Source organism: Syngnathoides biaculeatus, chromosome 14, assembly GCF_019802595.1.
Source record: "Syngnathoides biaculeatus isolate LvHL_M chromosome 14, ASM1980259v1, whole genome shotgun sequence".
NCBI lineage: Eukaryota > Metazoa > Chordata > Actinopteri > Syngnathiformes > Syngnathidae > Syngnathoides > Syngnathoides biaculeatus.
The window spans coordinates 12166419-12188753 of NC_084653.1; the positions used below are offsets into that span (position 1 = coordinate 12166419).

A 22335-nucleotide genomic window follows, 5' to 3' on the forward strand; every position below is an offset into this window, starting at 1 on the left:
CTGCAGCATATAAATGATGAAAGTTCTTCTGCAACCCATCCTTTCTGACCGCTGGCGCCTTTTACTATACGAAACTGTTAAAATTTGGGTCTCAAAATTATATTTTATAAAGGGGTTGTGTAAATAAAATATATACATATACTGGTGTCAAAATGCAACTTGCCTATTGTGTGTACCCAAACAAATACGACAATGGTGGACCACAGTTGGATTGTAGCCTTTGCACTTAGAATGCATCTTCAAGCAACAGGTACAATAACCAGATCGCGATTACTATGAATTTACTTCTGTGTACCAATTTATAAACTCGCATTTAAATAATTTAGGGTAAGCAAGTATTACAAATGACTTGTGTAGATGAGTGTAGTGTTTGTTTATGAGGTCCTGGCCCTCCATATATACATTAAAGTGTTTTTAGAGATTTTACTTGGAAAATGGGGAGAATTTAACTCATGGGGCAGAAGTGACTTTCGGCTTTATTCCAAATGATTTGCTGTTGGTGTATGTGTGTATAGCTCTTGAGCTAATGCTAATAATAACTAAATAGTTTGTAATTGCAACAGATAACCAATGATGCGATTGAAGGAGGGACTCATGTCACTTCGCGCTTTTAGCCACGCCCAACAAAACTGAAATGACGGGGGAAAAAATGTAACACTAATATATTCAATCATGTTCAAGTGTAATGCAACAAAGACAAATCACTGAATTTACTTCATAGCGTCTAGCGTCTATGCCCTTCTATTAAACAGATCATGAATATTTAGGTTGAAACGTTCAGGAGAAAAAAAATCTATCAAGTAGGTCCTTGGGGGTGTGGGTAGGGTGAATGCTTCTTTTAAGGGGTCTCTGGACCCAAAATTTTGAGAAGCACTTCTTTAGATTACGAATTACTTGAGAGTGATTGAAAAGCCCCTTTGCGCTCGACTCCACATTGCTTCAAGGTACGATTAATCAGCAATCAATTCCACCCAAATAAAAGTCAGCATCACGAGGCATACAAGACAGGACTGTCCAGATCGATTTCTTTCAAACAAATTGCAGATGTTTGATGATCATCATTTAAGAGCGAACGCTCAGACCTGTGGTTGAAGCAAAGTAATTGCCATTTAAATCCCAGTTCGATATTTTCCTCAAAGCGCCAGGCCCGTTATCTGCTGGCTGGCTCCTCGGCATCACCATTTATCCATTTTGACCCGCAGCGATGGGAGCGTGGAGCAGATCAGAGGATGGGTCAGGCTTCCCATCTAGGCACCTCTCCCTGGGAAATCGCTGCCATTTGATCCAGGCGAGCCCCAGAGGAATGCTGCTCATGCAGATAGATTGCAGGCGGGGAGGCTGGCAAGCTGGCTGCTGGCATGGCCTTCCTGCTTGGATGCAGGCAGGTGGCAGTATAGCGAGAGGTCAGATGCTGGCTCTGGGTGGGCGGTGGGGGTGGAGGGCTTGCTAAATGATGGCAGTGAACATCTGCTGTTTGGGGTGGGGAGGAATCATGGCGGACCAGGAATAAGGAGGCAGCACGGTTCATACAATATTGATTCATCGCTATCAAGAGAATGTGAGCAGAGTTCCCCGATGGTACACATTGCAAATGTTTGCCGAGCTGAAGATAAAAAAAAAAAAGCACTTCTGGAGATATGTATTGTTTTCTTTTTCAAAGAGAAACAGTTCACTCACATTAAGTTTCTAAATGCCACTCAGACATCTGTTGCAAATCCTCAGAAACAACATGAAAGGCAAGGCTGAGATTTTTTTTTTTTACTGGAATAAATTAAAAATGTATTGATTTCCTCTTTAATACATCCACTGTGATCACCTGACGTTTCGCTGACCACACTTGGGTTTGTTGTTAGCAGACATTCCAAAAGGCAGATTATAAGAAAAAAAGTTGGGGGGGGGGCGTCTGATGTCTAAATGAACCATGAACCCAGACAGTTTCTCTATATCTTACAACCGCCTCATCTGTATGCATACAGACACACGTGTGTATTTAAAAAAAAAAAAAAAAAAAGACCAGGTCTCATTCATCAGTTGCAAACAACAACAACAAAAAAAACCATAGCTGAAGTTGAAGAGATTTTCCAGAACACTGCAGCGCTGCCTAAGATTTATGACCCATTTTAATCATTTGGGACAATAAAATGCTAACTCATATGCTTTGCATTAGAAGACAAAATGATCAAGTCCTCCTGCAGATCATGGACGGGGGTCGAGGGAGGGGAGTTCCTGCATCTGTTTTCACTAGCGCCGAAAGAGGATGTTGTTACTTGCATCCAGCTTTTCACACCGAAATCAATCATCTCCACTGACAGCCGATACGGAACATAAGAAACTCCTAAAAAGAGCATCTGCGTAGAGGAAAAGTCCAAACGGAAATGGCCCATTAGTCGTTTGACATAATATATGCCGTTTTGAGCTGACCATCCACCAAGATGAGTCAAAAGTAGTCAGAGGGGAGGGATCATTGGATAGCAAAGCTGGATGGTAATAGAATAAACACATCCTCACAGGCAAAATGGACTGCATTACACTATTTTATATATAAGAAAAAGAAAAATCCATACGTGAAAGGTCCCAATTGCATGTGGGAAAATGCGTTTTGCTCAGAAGAAGCAAAGGTTGAACATTTAGGCCTTAGTTCTTAAAGGGATTTTATCAAAAGAACTGCAAGCACACAAGTGAAGCGCACAATTGTTGCAGCATCGTACTTTGCTTTTGTTTATCTTTAGGTGGAACCAGCACCTTTGTCAAGTTGGTAGGAATTATGACCAGCTCCAAATACTGTTGCACAATACCTTCAGGCATCTGCGAGGGGGGAAAAAAATGGCAGGACAACCCTACGAGGACATCTGAACTTTAGTTGGCGCTAATCAACGGCAGAGACGTGTATATATGCAAGATGTAGTATTTTATTAATGGAATCACAGAATGTGATGAAAATGTGATCATTTTTCTGGTTTCATATTTATGATTGTCCCCAAAAGTGCCAAATCTTATATGTGCCACATGTGGCTCACTTTTTAGGTACTGGATTAAAGTAACCGTTACCTCCATTGGAATTGTACGCTTTAGTTAGTAGAGTATTTCATATTTTGGGTACTCCACACGACCAGTGATAGTGGGAACGAAAAAAAAAAAAAAGACACGGGCCCAAACCACACTAGTCCAACAAGGCTTTAAAAATTGTTAGTTGGAAAATCAACTGAATATCATCCATAAATTTATGACTAAATCTGTTTAACTCGGTTAAAACTTTGCTATCCCAAAATCCAATGACTCAATCCGCTGGTGCAAATTTACTGAAAACTTGAAGCATTACTCTCCACCTTCCTTCGACGTCTGTGGAGATTATGGGGCTAAAATCGTGATGGATGATGACTAGTTTGGAAGTACATCCTGTTAACGACTCCCACTGACATTAAGGAGATTACGTAGGTAGCGTCAGACAGCGGCAACTCCTTCCCTGTAACTCGAGTCTTTCCTATCCCTTCCAAATCTTTGCTGTCGCTAACGCTGAGCCGGTAATTTGCCTAAAACTGAAGGGATTCGGTGGAGACGCCGCGATACGTGCGGACAGACAAATAGATCAAGAGGCTGAGACATCGAGAGGGAGGGAGAGTATTTGTCTGGAGAACACGGAAAGGGTGGATGGTTTGTCTGGCAGATGCACGCTGATATGGAGAAGCTGCGGCTGTTTTGATGGAGGCGTGCGGAGGGGCACCTGGTTGTTGGCAGGGGGTGGGGGTGAGGGGAGACACATGAATGAAGTTGTTTACAAGCTCTGGGAGGGAAACCGCGGTAGAGAAAAGTGGCTTTGACCTAAGTGTGCCAGATCTCCTCATTTTGAAACACTGCCAGTTGTACGTTGACACGGATATTGGAATTCAAAAGCTGTCGATGGCAGTCAATGAGTTTAAACGAAATATAAGCAAGCGCAGACCTGAACCAGTAGTGACCTTCTACGTAAATTCAAATATTTTTTCCCTGTATTTGTTAGAATTTCTTCCCCACAGTTTGTTCTCTTCATTTTGGAGCATTACTCTTGGTCGCACCATCCATCCACCCATTTTCTGAGCCATGTCAAACTTATCTGCCCATCGCCTTCACTGTCAGCAGCACTGTCTGATGTGAATTACAATTATATTGTTTCTTTGACCAATCAAATTTTGAATTTGTCCTCATAGAGCCAGAACACTAACATTTTTTCCGTTCTCTGATTGGTTGGTGAGAACAAAACCTGTTACAGCCAACAAACAAAAACAACTGTAGCCATGTGCGCTCTATTTCTGGAATTGGAACGTTACGCTGGGTGTATTGAGAGGTGGATTAATTATGGAAAGTCCCTACTGAATGTCCAGAGACTAAATGGACGGTCCCCCGATGAGTTGTATATGTCCCTCCACGGAAAGTATTTACATGTATTTTATCATTGTTTTTCCAGAAATGTCTCAGAAAACCCCAAAATAAAAGATGGAGTGAACTTGTTCAGTAATCAGACCTTTAGCTGTTTGAAAATTAGCACAATTTTCTAACACATGGGCCAATAATTCTTCAAACAGTTTTGGATCCATAATTGCAGTCAAAAATAACCTGAAAACAACTTTGTAACCCTGGTCATATGATAAGATGATGTTTGAGCTTTTAGAGCCAAAATTAAAGTGGGCAAATTGAATGGATACAGGTAATAAATCCAAGTGGAGGGCATCAAAACAAATCAATTCCCACCGCATGACCAATAAATCAACATGGAAGTTTTGTCTCTTCAAACAAGCAGGTTAAAAGTCATTTCCAAAGTGCAGAGGTAATTGGTCTCTGTGTTGTCGCGCCACGATAGCGCCGTCTCTCCCGTTCTCTCTCTCACTTGACATGTATGTTTACCACAACCCTAATCTTCAAACAGCCTTTAAACATAAGTAGCTCAGCTTTCATAAAGCATAAAGTCAGCTTTGACTGATCCTCCGCACCATCCTGTTTACCACGCTGAGAAGCACTCTGATCATATCGGCCGCTCGCTGTAGCAAAGTCGTCCTTTCTCGCACGTACCTCGCCGCCTCATTGCCAAACATGTTGTATTTATTAATATTCATGCTCGGAAGACAGGTGACGGGAGGTGACACCGTCTTTAAGAGCGTCGGGCTTACACGACTACACGGTGTACATGAGACGACAAAACACGAGAAATCAAAGGTCGCTGTGGCAGAATGCCTGCAGGCTCAAACCCTTGAATGTTTTTTTTTTTTTTTTACCCCAACAGCAACAACAAATTGAACAAATACTTTGTGACTTTGAGTTGGTTTTTCAGGTATCTGCACTTCATTTTTCAGATGACTTTTCATATGTATCATTAAAAACAGATATCTGGACTTTCTACTAGACTTAAAGATTTTCTCAATCTCAGTGGATGACAACACAATGGACTGTAAAAATACAAATAGAGAAAGCCAAAGTCGACGCAAGTGAGATCTTCATTGATTCAGATTTTGTTTTCTTGTAAGGTCGAAAAAAAGAGGGACGGCAGCAGCATGGAAGAGTGCGAACACATTGAAAACAATGACACAACACATTCGAAGACAAGATATTCTTCATCCGTGGCCTTATTTAAGAGAATTGTTTGATGTTGTCATCGGCTTCGAGAATGATTTATGTCAAATAGGTCGTGCCGGCCTTAAAACCAGCAGCGACTGGGGTTCAAAAAGTCAAATCTGGGAATAAAATAAAATAAAATACACACGTAAAGATGATGTGTATTTTTTTCAGATGGTAACACATAGCTAATTTTTATTGCTTGTCAGGTTATGGGAACACGTTCTTTTGATCACGTGGCCACAGATTTATTTTCTTCTTAAAAGAGTAACTATTTTGTGATTTTTTTTCGCAAAACTGTGCCTTCTACGGGTGTGCAGGTGTGTGGCAAATGGAGACAAATTGCCAGTAATTCCTTCTGTCTGTTTTACTTCAGATGCTGTGGTTTCTTCAGATTTGAGGTACAAGTGAGGGCTGATTATTTTACTTTGAGGTCAAAATGGGAGTTTTAACAAATATCACAAATTCCTCCTTTCAGCAAATGTAAGTCTGTACTGTTATTTGTCTGCCTTTACTCAAATTAATCAGTTAAATCATTCCTTCTACCAGTTAAAAAAAAACAATTCTCAAGTGTGAGTGCTTTTGCTTCCTGTGATTAATGGCGGCATTGAGGGCTTTGTACTACAGAATTGGAAAAGTGGGTAAAAAAAGAGATTTTCTCTCCAGGGATCAAAACTTCAGGGGGGGGGGGGAGAAAAAAAAAAAAACAGAGAAAGGCAATTACACGACCCGACGTCCGTCAAACACATTAAGCGTTTCCAGGTCACGCCCTATTGTTGTGGCAATAATGGAAGCAGGGTGCAGAGAGAGTCCGGAGGCGTGCACTAATTCGATTCTCGCGGCTAATCCTGACACACACGGGTCGAGCTCCGGCCCAAGAGAACTGATGTGATCACCAGAGGCGACGGCAGGATGAGACACAGGAAGAAACCGGGTCTTGAGACATCTGGCAAGGCAACTCCAAGGCTCTCATGAAAAAAGACGTAGAAGAAGAAGAAGCGGGAAAAAAGAGAGGCCCTCAGATGTGTGAGATCAAAGAGTGCCCTTGGTGCCGAAGCCACCCTGGTCTTTTATTCAAATAGACTTTCCTGAAAGGAGTCAGACCTTAGAACACAAACCAAGCAGGGGAACGGTGCCTGTGAAATACCAGAAATCTCTTTGCTCTGTTTAAGGAGAGAGAGACTTTGAACGACATTAAAAGAAAACGAAATTGGAGGACTTTGCCTACTTGGCATTGACAGCTGACTTTATATAATGAAGGAATGTCACATGACTCCACAGTCAACTATCAACAGTGAATGGCAGTTCTTGGCCATACCTGATATTGTGTATCTTAATTACTGTGGATATTTCTTACCTTATCACTATGTGAAGAAAGGTGACCTTTAAGAGACAAAAAAAAAGGAAAAAGCCCTTCAAGCGTTCTCATAAATAACACTCCTTAAGTTCCTAAAATTGACCATTATTATTATATCACTCCACACAAATTGGAGGATGCATTCAGTCACGGTACAAGAAAGGTCACAATTTTTATAGAATTATTAGAACCTAGTGGCACGGTGCTCTAATGATTATCACATTTGTCTGACATTCTGAGGTTGGGGTCCAACCCGAGCTCCAGCCTTCCTGTGTGGAGCTTGGGTGCTCTCCCCATTTTGTTTATGACATTACTGCTACTGCATATTTACAAAGAACTGAGTTCTAGAATAACAACAAACTTGGTTAAGTAGCTTTGGTGTAAACACACAAAAAAAATGATGAAAAAAAACAACTTCCTTGGTGGAGGTAAACTCACACACAAAAACCAGAAAATAACTGCGGGGATGTCAACGCTTTGTGTTCTGTCAAAACGAAAGCTGCAAAGATTCCTGACAAAACGCATGTTGGAGCAAACTGACACTCATTGAAACGTCTCCTTCCGTAATCACGCTGACATTCCAAATCAGACACTTGAGTAGCAGTGATGCCTGCGAACGGGGGTCACCTGTATGCGGCATTAGCGAATTAGCTGCTATCTAACCCAGACCTGCTGTGGTGTGCTGACACTAATCCCGGGCCCGCTCGGAGAGCCCTGTCTGTGTTACATTATCATGTCTAATCCCAGTAATCTTCCCAGCCTCGCAGCTAAATGCTATTCCGCCTCCGTCACTTACCTTGTAGCCCTCTAATAACACTAATGAGGGGCCGGGCCCCCTTTGCCCCCGGTGGTGGGCTGGGTGGAGGTGGTAATCAGCGGCCCCACTGTGCAGCCACCCACTCAGGCTCGCGGGCACCGGAATTAATGTAATTCAGGGCCTGGGGCGCCAACCAAATCAAACATATGTTCAACAAATCGGGGAGTTATGTATTTTCACGTAAGCGCTACTTTGCAGGTCTATTGGAGTCCTACACGAGACCCTGAGCGAGAGGCTCGCCATTTGGGAGATTTGCAGTCCCCCTTATGCAGAGGGACACTTATGACGGGTTGACCTGCGTTATTCCAAATGCCACAGGAATACTTCTGGATTGAAAAGGGATGAGGTGACGAAAAAGTGGGCCCCTGCATTAAAAATGGCACTTTATCCACTAAAGCGGGATTTCTGCGTAATTACCTGCACCCGCCGGCATCACGTGCAGGCTTACCTTGTTTACACTGCACGTCTCGCAGCCTGGCTGTCTCCCTGCGAGGCTTCATCACACCGTCTTTGTCTTTCTTTGCGTCTTTCACGTGTCTCTCTCGGCTGTCGGAGGCGGCCTTGAAAAGAGATGCGCAAACAGACCCAAAGGACCCATGTGAGAGAGGGCCGCAAGCAGAAACAAGCCTTCGCAATTTAGAAATCCACTCATGTTCGCGGCGTATTCGTTTATTTACAATTTACCATGCGTACTGTACAAGTGCCACCTATTAATGTGCTTTGCAATGTTAATCAAATGGTAATGCAATTGCACTGCCTCCTCGCAAACAGCCACACACTAACTTAATTGTAGGGGGGGGGGGGAGCACATGGACTTCCTCTCATATTTAATTTTATGTTTGAATTAAAAAAAAGGTATAGGAAAGTATTAATCTGCTTAACATTTTTAAGTACATCCTCCAAAGGATTTTGCTTTTTTAATCTTACATATGCTCTGCAGAGTTACTGGCAAAAACTGTACATTTCCCTCATTTCATCCTTTCAACATCAAATGGTGAGCAGCAAAAATTGGATCAGACTTCAAAGAGTGTGATGTGCTCCAAGTCACGGAGTGGCTCTTCTATTTCACATATTGAATCCGAGCAGGATATCAAAGTGCTACCAAAGAACCCCAGGTCTTTACTAAAAAAGGGCTCTAACATCTGTAGAAAGAGGAGCGCAAAGACAAATCACCTCAGGGGGAGAGCGAGCATTTATTCTCAGCCGTGAATTTCCAGCTTTTTGATTCTCTCGCTCCCGTACCACCCTGTCTTCTCCGCTGAGATGGAGGCTGAAGCGCCAGAACTCTTTTTTTTTTTTTTTTTTTTTTTTTTGTCTCAAGGACTCAAAACATTTCCAAAAGGAATAATCTGCAGCTTTAAAAGGGAGTGCTGTTTGAGATAGACGACTAAAAGTGGAGGGCTAAAGTCAAGCAATTTCTCATTTGATAGTTATTTCCTTACTCACATTTCCCTTTTGTAGGCTCTTGGGGCTCTGAGACCTGTGAAAGTAAGAAGAATTTGTAAGTGCCAAGAACAAAAATAAGCATATTTTAAAACACTTAACCATGCATGCAGAGTGCAGGTAAGAATAGGCCATCTTAATTTAAAATAGCTCAGGTTTTGTTTGATGAGACATCACAGAAATCTGATCAAACAGTAAATTTAAAAAAACCATGGAACTCCATTTAAAAATGACTGGACAATTCATTAAGTATGCTTCAAAAATTTAATGAGGTCCAATAAAAGAACTGTATGAATCATTTTGGGAGAGTTTTATTGAAAAATACCTTAATGTGGTGATAGTTTGCAGTGGTGTGCTCCGAATAGGGCTGAAATACAATGAACCCCCGACTAATCGTTGGAGTAGATTGAAGACCCCGGAATAGGTGAAAATTTGAGATGTAGAATGACAGATTTGTGTATTTCTGTGGCAATTTTAAACCTTGAAACACACAAAACAAATGCAAACATAATATGTAAACCAAATACTTCCATAAACATGCATGTCTTTTTAAGAGGCGGGGCTTGGTGAGGTGGCGGCATGCTTATGCTTGGTTGTCAGGACGGGAGCTGTGGCCGACAGAATCTTCTGCGTATTGTGTTTAATTTCCTGGCGAACTGAAGAAGCTAACCATCATTTGGGATATAGTAGAACACTACATGAAATACACCTCTCAATATGATCCAGTATATCTCTAACATTCTGCCGTATCAATACATCTCAGGTTGTCAATCAAAATTATACACCATTCAGTTCCAAGCAAGCAATTTGATTTGACAAGAGTCATTCCATGGTGCGGATATAGAAGACAGCATTGAGACTTATAAATTTACAAAGCAGTCCATCGCAAAGGTGTTGGTTTGTTCATTTGGTCCACATCAACAGTCGGTGATGATTGAATATTACTGTGGATTTTCAAAAACATGGCACATGGCAAAGACGGGTATAATTCCAGATATAACATTCAATTTAAAATACGAATGATGGTCAGATGAGGACAAAGGCCATAAGAGAAGCCAGCAATGCCACTGCAAAACTCCGGATGTGTTCATGTGATTAAATGACACTCGGCTCGAGTTGAACTAAAAAAGGTTTCAAAAATGGACTCTAAGAGGAGGATAGAGTCCCATTTTTACAGCAACATACCTCGAGAGGCGTGCCAGGCTTCAGAGGCTGTGATGTGACACCAGGAGATACAAGCGAGTCACTGGCAGAGGAGCTCAACAGCTTTTTTGCTCACTTTGAATCATCACATCAGCACTCAGCTGCTCCTGCACACACACCCCACCACCATAACCGGGCTCCAATAACTCCCCACTCACTCTACAGGAGCACGATGTGAGGCGTGTGCTCCTGCCCGTGAACCTCAGGACGGCCGCTGGCCTGGACGGAGTACCAGGGAAGGTGCTGAGAGCATGTGCCCACCAGCTGTGCAGGATCTTTTGCAAGGTCTTCAACCTTACATGGGCTCAAGCAGTCATGTCCACCTGTTTGAAATTCTCGATAATCATTCCCATCCCCTAAATGAAACCCTTAACTAGCCTCAATGACTACTGCCTGTTGCCCTCACACCTGTCATCATGAAGTGGTTTGAGAAGCTGGTTCTCACGCACATCAAAGACTCCCCCCCTCCCAACTTCGATCCCAACCAGATCGCATATAGGGCGAATAGATCAACAAAGGACGCTGTCGCCATATTTCTGCACACTGGGTTGAGCCACCTGGAACAACTCCAGAGCTACGCTAGGATGCTCTTTGTGGATTACAGTACAGCCTTAAACACAATCACACAGGACATTCTGTTCACTAAACAAAACATCCTGGGCCTCCCTCCTCTCACATGCATCTAGATGAAGGATGTTTTCACCAACAGACCCTAGACTGTGAGAGTCATCTCCCACCTTTCCTCCACCCACATACTGACCACCGGCTCACCACAGGACTCTGCGCTGAGCCACCTCCTGTATTGTCTCTGTCACCGTAGATTGCACCCCAGTCTAGAATGACATCACCATCAAGTTTGCTGACGACACAACAATGGTCAGGCTGATCTCAATGGGAGATGAGGCAGCTTACAGTGAAGAGGTCCAGAAGCTCACAACCTGGTGTTCAGAAAACAATCTGGCAGTGAACACTACAAAAACAAAGGAGAACATCATGGACTTCAGGAGGAACAGAACTGAACTGGCCCCGCTCTTCATCAATGGTGAGTATGTGAAAAGAGTCCGCACATTCAAGTTCCTGGGAGTCCTGATCTCTGAAGCCCTCTCCTGAATACATCTCAGCGATCATCAAGAAGGTTCAACTGTGTCTCAGTTCCCTGTGAGTCCTCGATAAAAACAATCTGGACACAAAGTTGCAGCTGGCCTTCTACCGCTCATCTATCGAGAGCCTGCTGACCCACTGTGTCTTAATCTGGTACGGAATCTACACTGAGGTAGACACAGCAAGGCTTCAGATGACAATTAAAGGAGCACACAAGATAATTGGCTGCCCTCTTCCCTCTGTGGAAAATATTTACTTCTCTCAGAGCTTCAGCAGAGCTCTGAACATTTTTTTTTTTAACCATAATAATAAATGGAACTAGTAGAACAGTTGCATAAATGCACTCGCACACTGAAAATTGTGTTGTTGGTCTGTATATCATCCCGCCCCCTTGTGTGAATATTGCTTCAGTTAACATCAATTTTTTTCAAGTCAGAAGTCCGGGAGACAGCTCATGTTGGATATTTCTAGTGTGCAAGTGTACCTAATATTGTGCCCAGTGAATATGTATGCAAAAGCACAAGAAAAGCATGTAAGGTAAGAAATCAAGCTCCCTGCAAGAAGAAAACGGGCCAGATTATGTCAAAGTAAATCTATATGGAGAGATTCCAGCGCTGATTAAACAGAATTGTTAAGTGGAGGTTTGAAGTTTTTCTCACCAAGGAATATGATTGTAAACACGGAGAGAAAAATCCCAAATGAGGCTCCGCATGGTTGAAGGATGCAAGCCGCATAACACTTTCAGATGTGTAAATCCAGAATTGGGGAGTTTAGGAGATGCGCCGAGTTGGCCAAAAGTCATATAAGATGTCAGTGTGAATTCTGAATTCATTGCATTTTCCTTTTATTGCTTCACATAAGAAAAGCCATTTTGGTATATCTTTGTTTGATACATTTTATAGTTAACAAGCGTTATTTGTCCGGATTGAATTTAAAAGTTACAAAGTCGGGGTCGACCCTCGTCATTTGCGCTTACTTCCTGAATGACTGACTGGCCCATGTGCAGGAAAAAGACAAAAACTCAGGCAAGACATCTGGAGAACAGTGCAGCACTTAAAGTCGCATTTGCGGCCGGTGGGAAGATATTTATCGCGTTGGTAAAAGTGAAAGAGGAGGAGCGCGGGGTGGAGCGTTCAGATGTGCTTGAAACTACAGCGCATTAGAAAGCAAAGGGAGGCAGTGAAAGTACTTCTTGATGAATATACGCCCTCTTAAACGCAACACTGAGAGTCTTATTGTTTAGTACAGCGCGGACATGTAAGAAACGAGAGCATCAAGGGGAGGATGTGGAGGCTTACCCCATATGGTCGTCCTTGGTGGTCTTCCCGCCAGACTCGGCATTACACGTGCGCCTCTGAGGTCCACGGTCCAGACGCACTCGATGGCCCCTGTAAACTGTACACGGGATGAAGTTCGGATATATGCTCACATGGACGTGAAGATTCTTTGCCCCAAAGATGTTTGGTAAATGTACAGTGGTACTGCTCAATTCAAAGCCCTGTAGAACAGGAGTGTCCAAAGGTTTTCCCTCAAGGGCCAAGTACCGCAGTTTAGTGTTCTGGCCAAGTGAGACCTGAAACCTCAGTTTCATAATTCTGCTTTCCTTTCATGAAGACTGTGTGATTCGGATGAGGAATTCACACACACCTGATAGTGATATTAACCGTGAAGTGTAGACTTGTACACGTATAGTGATTTTAGTTTGCTGATTTACCTCAAAATATCGCCTCTGTAGTTTTAGCACAATGACAGTTTGACCCTGGAAATGATTATGGAGCAAATTGTGTTCCACTTTACAGCCACTGCAATTGTTACAATGGGCAGAGCCACAGAACAAATCGCAATGAAATTGAGAGGGTAGAATAATACTCCAAGTCCTCTGGGGAAATACAATGGAGAAATGGCCATTGTGGATTATGGAGATAGATTTAATATTAAACGGAAACCAAACGCAACACCCAAACTGCATTGTGTTTGCCTTGTAAAATGATATGTGCAGGAAAAAATGAGAACTGGCCTACATTGTTAAAGCATGGTTGTATTTTTCATGGTTTCATCTAATCGAAGGGTGAGTGTTTTCCTGGGGGGCTGGGGGGCTCACCGAGATCAGAGGGGCCACCAAGCTCATGTATTTGAAAGGCATCTGTTTACTTTCTCAATGCAAATGCAGCCAACCTCAAAGGCTGTAAGCTGCAGAGAACACACCATGTGAATGTGCTGGAGTGTTGCAGCGGGGGGGGCCCCGAGGCCCCACGTATGTCAGGTTCAGGTTCTCCAAACAACCCCGCCCCTCCCCCTGCCACCCAACGCCAGCGGCCACACGCAAGCACACTGCTCTGGAGAGTAAGACGACGGCGACAGGGAGGCTTTCCCTACACCGCAATCCTGTTTATACCGCTCTGCGGCCTTATTTACAAGCGTGTTAATGGGCAATGTTCGACAAAAGGTGCGCGCGGGCTACCAGGATGCTCCGTGTGCCAGATGAGGGAAGCCCTTAGAGAAGCAGGCCAAACAAAGCTAGTTCTCCTCCCCCTGCCCTCCTCTATCCTGCCCCCTTTTGGCACACACTCTTGTCCTCCACAGAGGGGAGAGGGAGGAGGACAGGGAAAGGGGAGGCAGGAAGGTTAATGTGCCCACTTTGATCTCTGTCAAGGCATACTGAGTAAGAATTAATTTACATTTCAGATGAAAAGGTTGACAGTATAAAAAGGCATCTTGTTTCTGGTATGTGAAGGCCGCGTAATAGGCGAGGAATTTGAGAGAAGTGGTGAGGAAACAGAAGGGATAAGCCCCTCTCTCGTCTTTACTGGCAAAGAGATGAAAGGAAAGAGTGATCTCAGTATGCACTGTTCTTCTCAAACATGGGGACCAAATGCTTCCCAAAAACTTTCAAAAGATTTGCTTGATGAATTATTAATTAATTCTTATTTTCTCCTGTGCTACTCAGGAGGTCAAAAACAGGGGTTGACCACGAGTTTTTAATTTTTAGCAAACCTTTATAGCAACCCCCCGCCCCGCTGAAATGAACGAAAAAGTCAATTTTCACAGGATACTGGGACCGTGAGAAATTCCAAAGTGTGACAAAGTTCTCGTTTTTTTACCCGACTGGATACGGACTGCTGCCTTTTCTCGCTCCTTCTTCATTTTCTTGAGATTCTGCCGTGCGACGAAGCCCCTCCAGGCTGGTGGGAAACAAAAGGAGTGTGTGAAACCAAAAAGAGGGCACATACACACAAAACACGAGATCCCACTTCAAAACAACAGATAAACCAGGTGGCGCACGGATGGATCCCTCTGAACTCTCAAGTCTTATTGTCTCCTGTGAAGCGTTGCTCTCAACTCATCATGGTCAAGCTGTGACTATCAAACATATCCCATTTACGGTTTATCAGTTAACAATGCACCAGGAGAGTTAGTCAAGAACGGTAAAATGTGTAGGTTCACCTACAGTCGAGTATCCGACTTTCGCTCAAGGTAAAATTGATCCTAGTTCTTGCTACCAGAGGTGATTCTGATTTCTCGACTCAATACAAGTCATTCTGCTTTATTTGTTTCGTACGTAAGGTGGCAGTTTTCATTAATAACAAGCAAGAAAGAAGCGGGCATTTAACGCAGTCTACGGGATGTGCCATACGAACGGATCCACCCACTAGCTGAGAAGCGTGACTTCGGCAGCTTGGTGATGAAGTTCCGCCTGCACGAGTGAAATTGCACTTGGACTTCACCTTCAAACTCAGTGCTCTGGATCTATTTGTTGCAACGTCCTTTCTCTGTGTTCGTTTCTCCTGGTAAGCCCATCAAGGAACTACAATGTTTCTAGCGCTTTGCTGATTTTCCATATACAGTAACAATACTGTACTGTTTTTCCCCAAGGGAAGTGACTACATGTCAGTGGATACTGCTTGTTGTCTTGTGTTGTAGTCTTAAGACAACAGAGTACATTCATCATACTTAAATTATTTCATCTGTTGAGATCATGAACAGTGCATATCAGAGGTTTCCTGTTCTCGTCGTCACGATAACAAGGATGTACCTGACTGGATGACGGTGGCACAGTTGTTCCTCTTCTGCTTGGCCTTTCTATAACGTCGTGCCCCCAGCCAGCCTTTGGTGTAGGCTTGCATCACCACCACCCGAGCGATCACTTCCCTCAGCAGCAAGTTCAGATGCTCCACATGGTAGTACTTCAGAAACACCTGACACGACAGGCAGCCAAGTCAACAATCTCATCTTCGTATAAAAATCCTCTACTGTTAAAAGTATGATTGTACCTTTGTCCTTCCAAGGACCCAGTCCTCCAGTTTGGCCCGTTGCAGTATGATGGCGGCATTCTCTTTGCTGGTTTCTGGCATCTGGTGAGCCCGGAATGCAAGGTAGTAGTATCTAAAAGACAACATTTTCTAACTTGACAAGAGTGGTTGTCTGCTCTAGATGTCAACACTATGATTAACTAGAGAACTGTACTGCTTCACCCCAAAGTTCATAGTATCAGGATACACTACTCACAAAAATCTTGGGATATAGAGCTCGTGCACCGACGTCATAAAATCCCGTGATTTTTGTTTCGGTTGCCATATTGTCGGTCAAACAAAGCATTATTGAAAGTTAATTCTGTTGAGACGAAACGAAAATATGTCTTATAGCACGACACCCAGAGTTTTGTCCAATACTGTTAAATGTTTGGAAGCTGATAATAAACGATGGTATGAGGAAAAATGAGAGACACTTGGCATCGAGGATCCATATTTAATGCCGATGTTTTTGCTGATAAGCAAGTGGACTGTTAATTCGCTTCCGCTTGTCTTGAACAACTAGATCTACACAGGTATCTGATGAGTAAGTCGTTGAGATTAACACGGAAGAGTTTGAAAGCGTAGAAAAGTCTGGACGCATACAAATACTTCGTTGCTGGATCTGTTCTCAATCAAGAATAAATCCCACACAGCGATGGATGCACTCTGATTTTTTTCATTACAAGTACCAATATTTAAATAAATGACCCCTGGTTTTATACAAACTCTCATTCATTAACTGTGATTACACGAAAGCGTATGCTGTCACACGTTAATCTCCGTAAACCTCTCAGTGACAGATGTTTTTTTTTTTTTAAATATGCATTGTACTCAAATGAGTCAACTTGGCGTTATAAATACTTCTTGATAATTTGAGATTGAGAAGACTAATTCCTCCCTGGAATGAAATGATCGCTACACAGGAGTGTGTATTAGGTTGGACACCAGCCATCCCGTTTAATTGCCGAAATCCATCAATCTTTTCTTGTCTTTTCAGATGGTATTCTATAGAATGACTTCTTTGAATACAGTATCTGTCTCGTCTGTTGCGACAACCAATAGCACAACAGGTCTTGGGCAATTTGAAAAATCTGTTCTGGTTAACAACTCCCGCTCTGCAGAGATGGTTACATCACGTGCACGAGCTGTTATAGGGCTTTCAAGGGAAATTTTTGGATGAACCTAAAATCCACTTTGAATACCCTTTACAAATAAACATAATTTGACCTGCCCTAAACTTTCAAATGCACGTGTCCAAGTATGTTTTGTGCAACATGCTGTTCTCTAACAAGGAGCTGAGTGTCAAAATTTACAAAAAGACTTTGGAACCATGTAAATTTTGAAGGATGTCCACTTTCAGTCTTTCTTTTGCAACCTGCACTTGACATTTACCAAATACAAGCACAGGACAAGGTGGCACTACAGTGGGACATGAAAGGCCAGCATGTCATCTCATCGGTTCCGGTTTTGCTGAGAAACAACAATGTGGAGGCAAACGTCTTTGAATGTGGCCCCTCTGCCTCAGCCTTCATTTTCTTATCCTGTTGATACCTGTTATGTCTTTGATGATAAATACAAAGCAGGGCTCACGACATCATACAGGCCTTTGATATGAGAGGACGCGGTTAAATCAGGTTGGAATCAAAGTGGAGGTTAGCCGTTTGGACTAGCTGCATGAGTCAGATAGGATAAAGTGGATTCAATGAGTCAATTCACGTGTAGCTACACCTATGATACTTCCATGATTTGCAGTGAGGAAAATAGTAAAATTACAGGTGAGAAAATTAGTATTTTTTACCTCAGCCACCAAAACCATCTTGGATTTGATTCAGTTATAAATTATTTTAAAATTGATAGGGTTCTTGCTATGACAAAATAAATAGAACAGCCATTGAAAGGTATTCTGGAACTAGGAGACATTATAGATTCCTGTCTTTGAGAGAAACGTTGTAAGAGGCCAAACCCTCTCCAGGGACTCATGTGGGTTTCGATGGACTAAAAGTAGGGCACACAAAATGTACGTGGTCAAAAATGAAGTGCACATTTTTAAACTTCACACGCACACACTAAGCAATTATCTCAAAGTCTTTTTTACACTAACACATACAAGTCTTGTTAATTAAATTTCACATCACCTCAAAGCCTAGAAAATTGGAGGTGGTTGGAACATTTTACAAAGGAAAAATGTTTCAAATAATGGATGCTTTCATTTTTCCATGAGTATAGAGGTCCATTTAATAAGTATAGCATATTAAACAAGTACCTAGTCGTTCAACAGTGAAGGTAAAAACTGATTTAATGATATTCAAAAGTTTAGTTTTAATGCTTAACTTCATCCCTTTGCTTCATTTGTCTGAGCCGTGCTCGTCCTGTAAATCTTGTTCCATATTGTCAAAATCAGGGACTGCTATAATGAGCAAACAAGTTTTCATTGAAAGAGAAAATATGAAAAAAAATCCATTATCCCAGGTGCTCAAATTTTGTCTACGTTCTCCAGTGTGGAGCATCTGACCAGTTAAAAGAGCTGTAGGATAAAGTCTAGCACAATAAATAATGATTGCAAGTTAGATAGCACGCTAAATATTAAATGCGCAGCCCCATCTTCATTAAACAATGTGTGCTTTATCTGTCTGATGCAGGCCATGGCTAAAAAAAAAAAAAAAAAAAAGGAATGAAATATTTGTTGTCTACTTGTTACATCCAATAACGGTTCGGCTGGTCTGCGTATGTGTGTGGAGTTTTGTGAGTCTCACCTGGTGACAAATTCTGTAAAGGGGATGCGGTGCGAGTATCCTTGTCGGCGAATATTGACCGTCTCCAGGATGCCCGTGTAGCGCAGCTGCACCATCACTCTCTCCTTGCTGAAGCACAGCGCCCGCCTGTCGTCGTTGGGCTTGATGCAGCGCACAAAGTGCGGTTGACCTACCACCATCTTTGACAGCAAGTCCATCAGCGAGTACTGCAAACGACACCGCAACAGCCACATTGTTCCCATGAAATTTAAAACGAAATGTTTCAGTGTCAAGGGCAGAATAATTAGGTAACAAGGTGTTCTTCTACTGCTACATAAATATAATGTGTCTTAGGAAGACCCAATAGCACTTAAATTTGAATAACATAGGTCAGATATTGAAAGGTACTCATCAGATACTAGTAGTCATATACTCTCAAAGACAAACCAAAATAGATTGCGCTACCAGTGATAAATATCTGTTACCGAGTAACCTAAGCAAGTGGACCTAAATGATGTTATCAGTGAGTATATTTTGAACAATTTGGTCACATTTTATTATTTGTTATATCCTCCTTTAGGCGGCACGGTGGATCAGCTGGTAAAGCATTGGCCTCACAGTTCTGAGGTCCCGGGTTCGATCCTGGACTCGCCTGTGTGGAGTTTGCATGTTCTCCCTGTGCCTGCATGGGTTTTCTCTGGGCACTCCGGTTTCCTCCCACATCCCAAAAACATGCAACATTAATTGGACATTCTAAATTGCCCTTAAGTGTGATTGTCAGTGCGTCTGTTTGTCTTGATGTGCCCTGCGATTGACTGGTAACCAGTTCGGGGTGTACCCTGCCTCCTGCTCGTTGACAGCTGGGATAGGCTCCAGCACTCTCCACGACCCTCGTGAGGATAAGTGGCAAAGAAAATGGATGGATGGATATCCTCCTTTATTTCTTTATTGCTTCTCCAACAACTTGTGGGAAGCACACAGTTCTTGTTGTGCTGTGTCGACTGGCTGGTCACAAACTTCGTGTGTCTGACGCCCAATTGGATGATCAGCTGTGACACACACACATCTGCTGGCCCGTGGCTGCTTATCCAGGCATCTGTGAGGGGGGATGACGCAAATCACGAAACTTGGGCAGGGGTACAGAATACGGGGAGCCAAAGCCGCTCAAGTTTGAATGCAGATCACTTTACTGTGCAGAGGGGCATTTTCATTGCTACGATGGGCCTGACACAAGTGTGAAAAATAAAAACATGAGGTACAGCCGTTCAGAAATGTAAACAAATTGTGTGACAGAAAAGAAACAAAGTCACCAGAAGCCGTTAATACTGGAGGATCACAAAAAATAAACCAAGGAAACCTCTCAGGGTACCAGAGTAGAGGGAAAATGTTTACATTGACCATCATAATTATTGTGAGACACCTGAAGAATATATATATTTAATTTAATAATATTACCTTTCTGCTGATTGGTTGGGAGGGCTTACATTGAGGTACAGTATGCGGTGTCCATCTCAACTTAAATTACCCAATTTGTTTTTTTCCAAGGTACTCGATTGAAGAGGTAAAAGTGGATTTACTCTATATTGGGATAGTTACGAACAAAGTCATGAATATTTCAAGGGTGGCACGGTGAAGAAACTGGTTCGAGCGTTGGCCTCACATTTCTGAGGAGCGGGTTTCAATCCCGGACCCGCCTGTGTGGAGTTTGCATGTTCTCCCCGTGGCTGCGTGGGTTTTCTCCGAGCACTCCGTTTTCCTCCCACATCCCAAAAACATGCAACATTAATTGGACACACTAAATTGCCCCTATGTTTGATTGTGAGTGCGACTGTTGTCTGTCTCCATGTGCCCTGTGATTGGCTGGCAACCAGTTTAGGGTGTCCCCTGCCTGCTACCCGTTGATCCCTGGGATAGGCTCCAGCACTCCTGTGACCCTTGTGAGGATAAACGGCTCAGAAAATGGACGGATGAATGTTTCATACAAATCATTTTCTAAATCCACCACTCATGGTGTTTATGTTTTCTTGTTTAATTTTATTTTATTCATATATTTTAAATTGTTTTTAGTGCGGGTTTTGTCACCAAACGGCTGGGAAATGTTTGACAGGGATCGTTAGGCACTCCATCACATCCCACAAGTTGGTGGCAAAGCGATACTTTTGTGTAAATGAAGCTCCTCAACTCATTTCAGCAGAGTTGGTTGACACCAAGATGCTAGAAGATTGTCAAAGCACTATGTTTGTCTAAACAACTCCGCTCAGTTTAAATTCTTTGCCACAAAGATTGCGACAAAACTTTGCTTTTGTCTAAACAAAGCTCCTCAACTAACATCAACATAATTTTGTGGCACCAAGATGCCTTAAGATGAAGTAAAATTTTTTTTACTGCTTTGCTATGAGCACAAAAAAGCGAAGATCAGTTTTTCCACAAATGGAAGTTCACTGAACTGCCTGACACTGATGCTCTTGTATTCAAAAGTTATTTTGTGTATAAACACCAAAAGATGTTGTGACGGTATACTGAACATTTTTGTAATTTGTATCACGTAGGAAAAAGGAACCTACACGGAAATAGGAGGCCACGGTCTGTCTCCTCATGTTGGTGGTTTCGTCTGGGTGACGCATCATCTCCATGGTGTCAACCTGAACACAAACCTTCACAGTGAGCACTGCGCATTGACGAGCGGACCAGAACCGGACCACGATCATTCCTGCCTGCCTACGCGGCGCGTTGAAGTTTGCTGCTGTTTACTTGCGATGCGGATCTCCACAGTGGGCTCTGGAGATAATAAAGGTATCATTACAGCAGCTCAAAATAGGCCAGTTGGGAATGCACAGCTGTACGAAGTGTGGCGTCTGTAGAACACGGGCCCATAAACAATTAAAGCTAACAATCTAGAGAATGAGCGGGCGCCGCTGTGGGGCACGGGAGAATTGCCGAGCCGTTGGAATAATGAGACTAGCCATCATCAAGCATACACCCGGCCCTACGACGGATTAACGAGGACACAATATAAGCGTTCTAATGGCTTTGGCAGTTCATGGCTTCATCAAAATTAATGAAGCAATAGATCTTTTATGGTAGGCCTACGTGGCAAAGTGCATATCTTAATACTTTAGTTCAACAGAGAAAGAAAGGTACGTCGAAAAGCTCTCTGCGTGAGCGACATGAACGCGGGACGCCTTTGAGAATTTCTGATCATTCCCAAGTACAAAGGATTGACTTGCAGTTAAAAGGGCTTAACGACCCTCGCTTTACTTTATTCTGCTTGTTCTTGTGACTTGTTGTAACCGTCACTTCCTCTCAACTTTGCTCCCCAACTTTGATCGGGAACATGATGGCGTACATATTGCATCAGTCCCACTGACTATTAAAATGTCCTTTCTTATTTCCGGAATATCTGAGAAGGTTCATTGCCGAAAGACAGATTTTGCTCTACAAGTATCGGGATCAGATTCCAAGTTAAAGAAACATAATCCAAGTTTGGATGAGGGAGAAGTTCAAGACTATAAATTCTAAAACGCTGTCTGCGTCAAGCTTTTCTTTTGGTGGTATGGTATGCAGTTTTTCAAAAGTTGATCTGTACCCATTCCCTTTGGGTTAATCACTACGGTACTCACCACAGCACGAATGTACACAGTAATTGTTTTTGCGTGACAATGAGAAAGGAAAGGGTTCCCTTTTCTTCAACAAAATTTGTCTTCTGAAAATCACCCAGGGCAGGACATCCTTTATTGTTGTTCATCTTTTGAATTAACCGTCTACTGCAGTGTTTCATAAACCTTTACATCAACTACCACCCCAAAA

At 42.8% G+C, this 22335-nt stretch overlaps 1 protein-coding gene and 1 long non-coding RNA gene across 5 annotated transcripts in view; one reads left to right on the forward strand and one right to left on the reverse strand.

Annotated features, from left to right (window-relative positions):
• The window catches only part of LOC133511831 (E3 ubiquitin-protein ligase ubr3), a 141040-nt gene that overhangs the window by 16303 nt on the left and 102402 nt on the right, over positions 1-22335 (reverse strand). For 3 of the 4 annotated variants that reach the window (XM_061840803.1, XM_061840802.1, XM_061840806.1), the window contains 8 exons: positions 21093-21170; positions 18550-18755; positions 15776-15887; positions 15538-15700; positions 14606-14686; positions 12803-12899; positions 9204-9237; positions 8206-8317 (listed from right to left, as the gene is read on the reverse strand). In XM_061840803.1, the coding sequence (XP_061696787.1) occupies positions 8206-8317; positions 9204-9237; positions 12803-12899; positions 14606-14686; positions 15538-15700; positions 15776-15887; positions 18550-18755; positions 21093-21170 (883 nt within the window). The remainder of the gene's footprint in view (positions 1-8205; positions 8318-9203; positions 9238-12802; positions 12900-14605; positions 14687-15537; positions 15701-15775; positions 15888-18549; positions 18756-21092; positions 21171-22335) is intronic. The other variant, XM_061840804.1, reaches the window with a different exon arrangement.
• Positions 17407-21211, forward strand: LOC133511833 (uncharacterized). Its single transcript, XR_009798044.1, has 3 exons — positions 17407-17571; positions 18571-18752; positions 21078-21211. It is a non-coding gene; the product is annotated as an uncharacterized LOC133511833 (long non-coding RNA).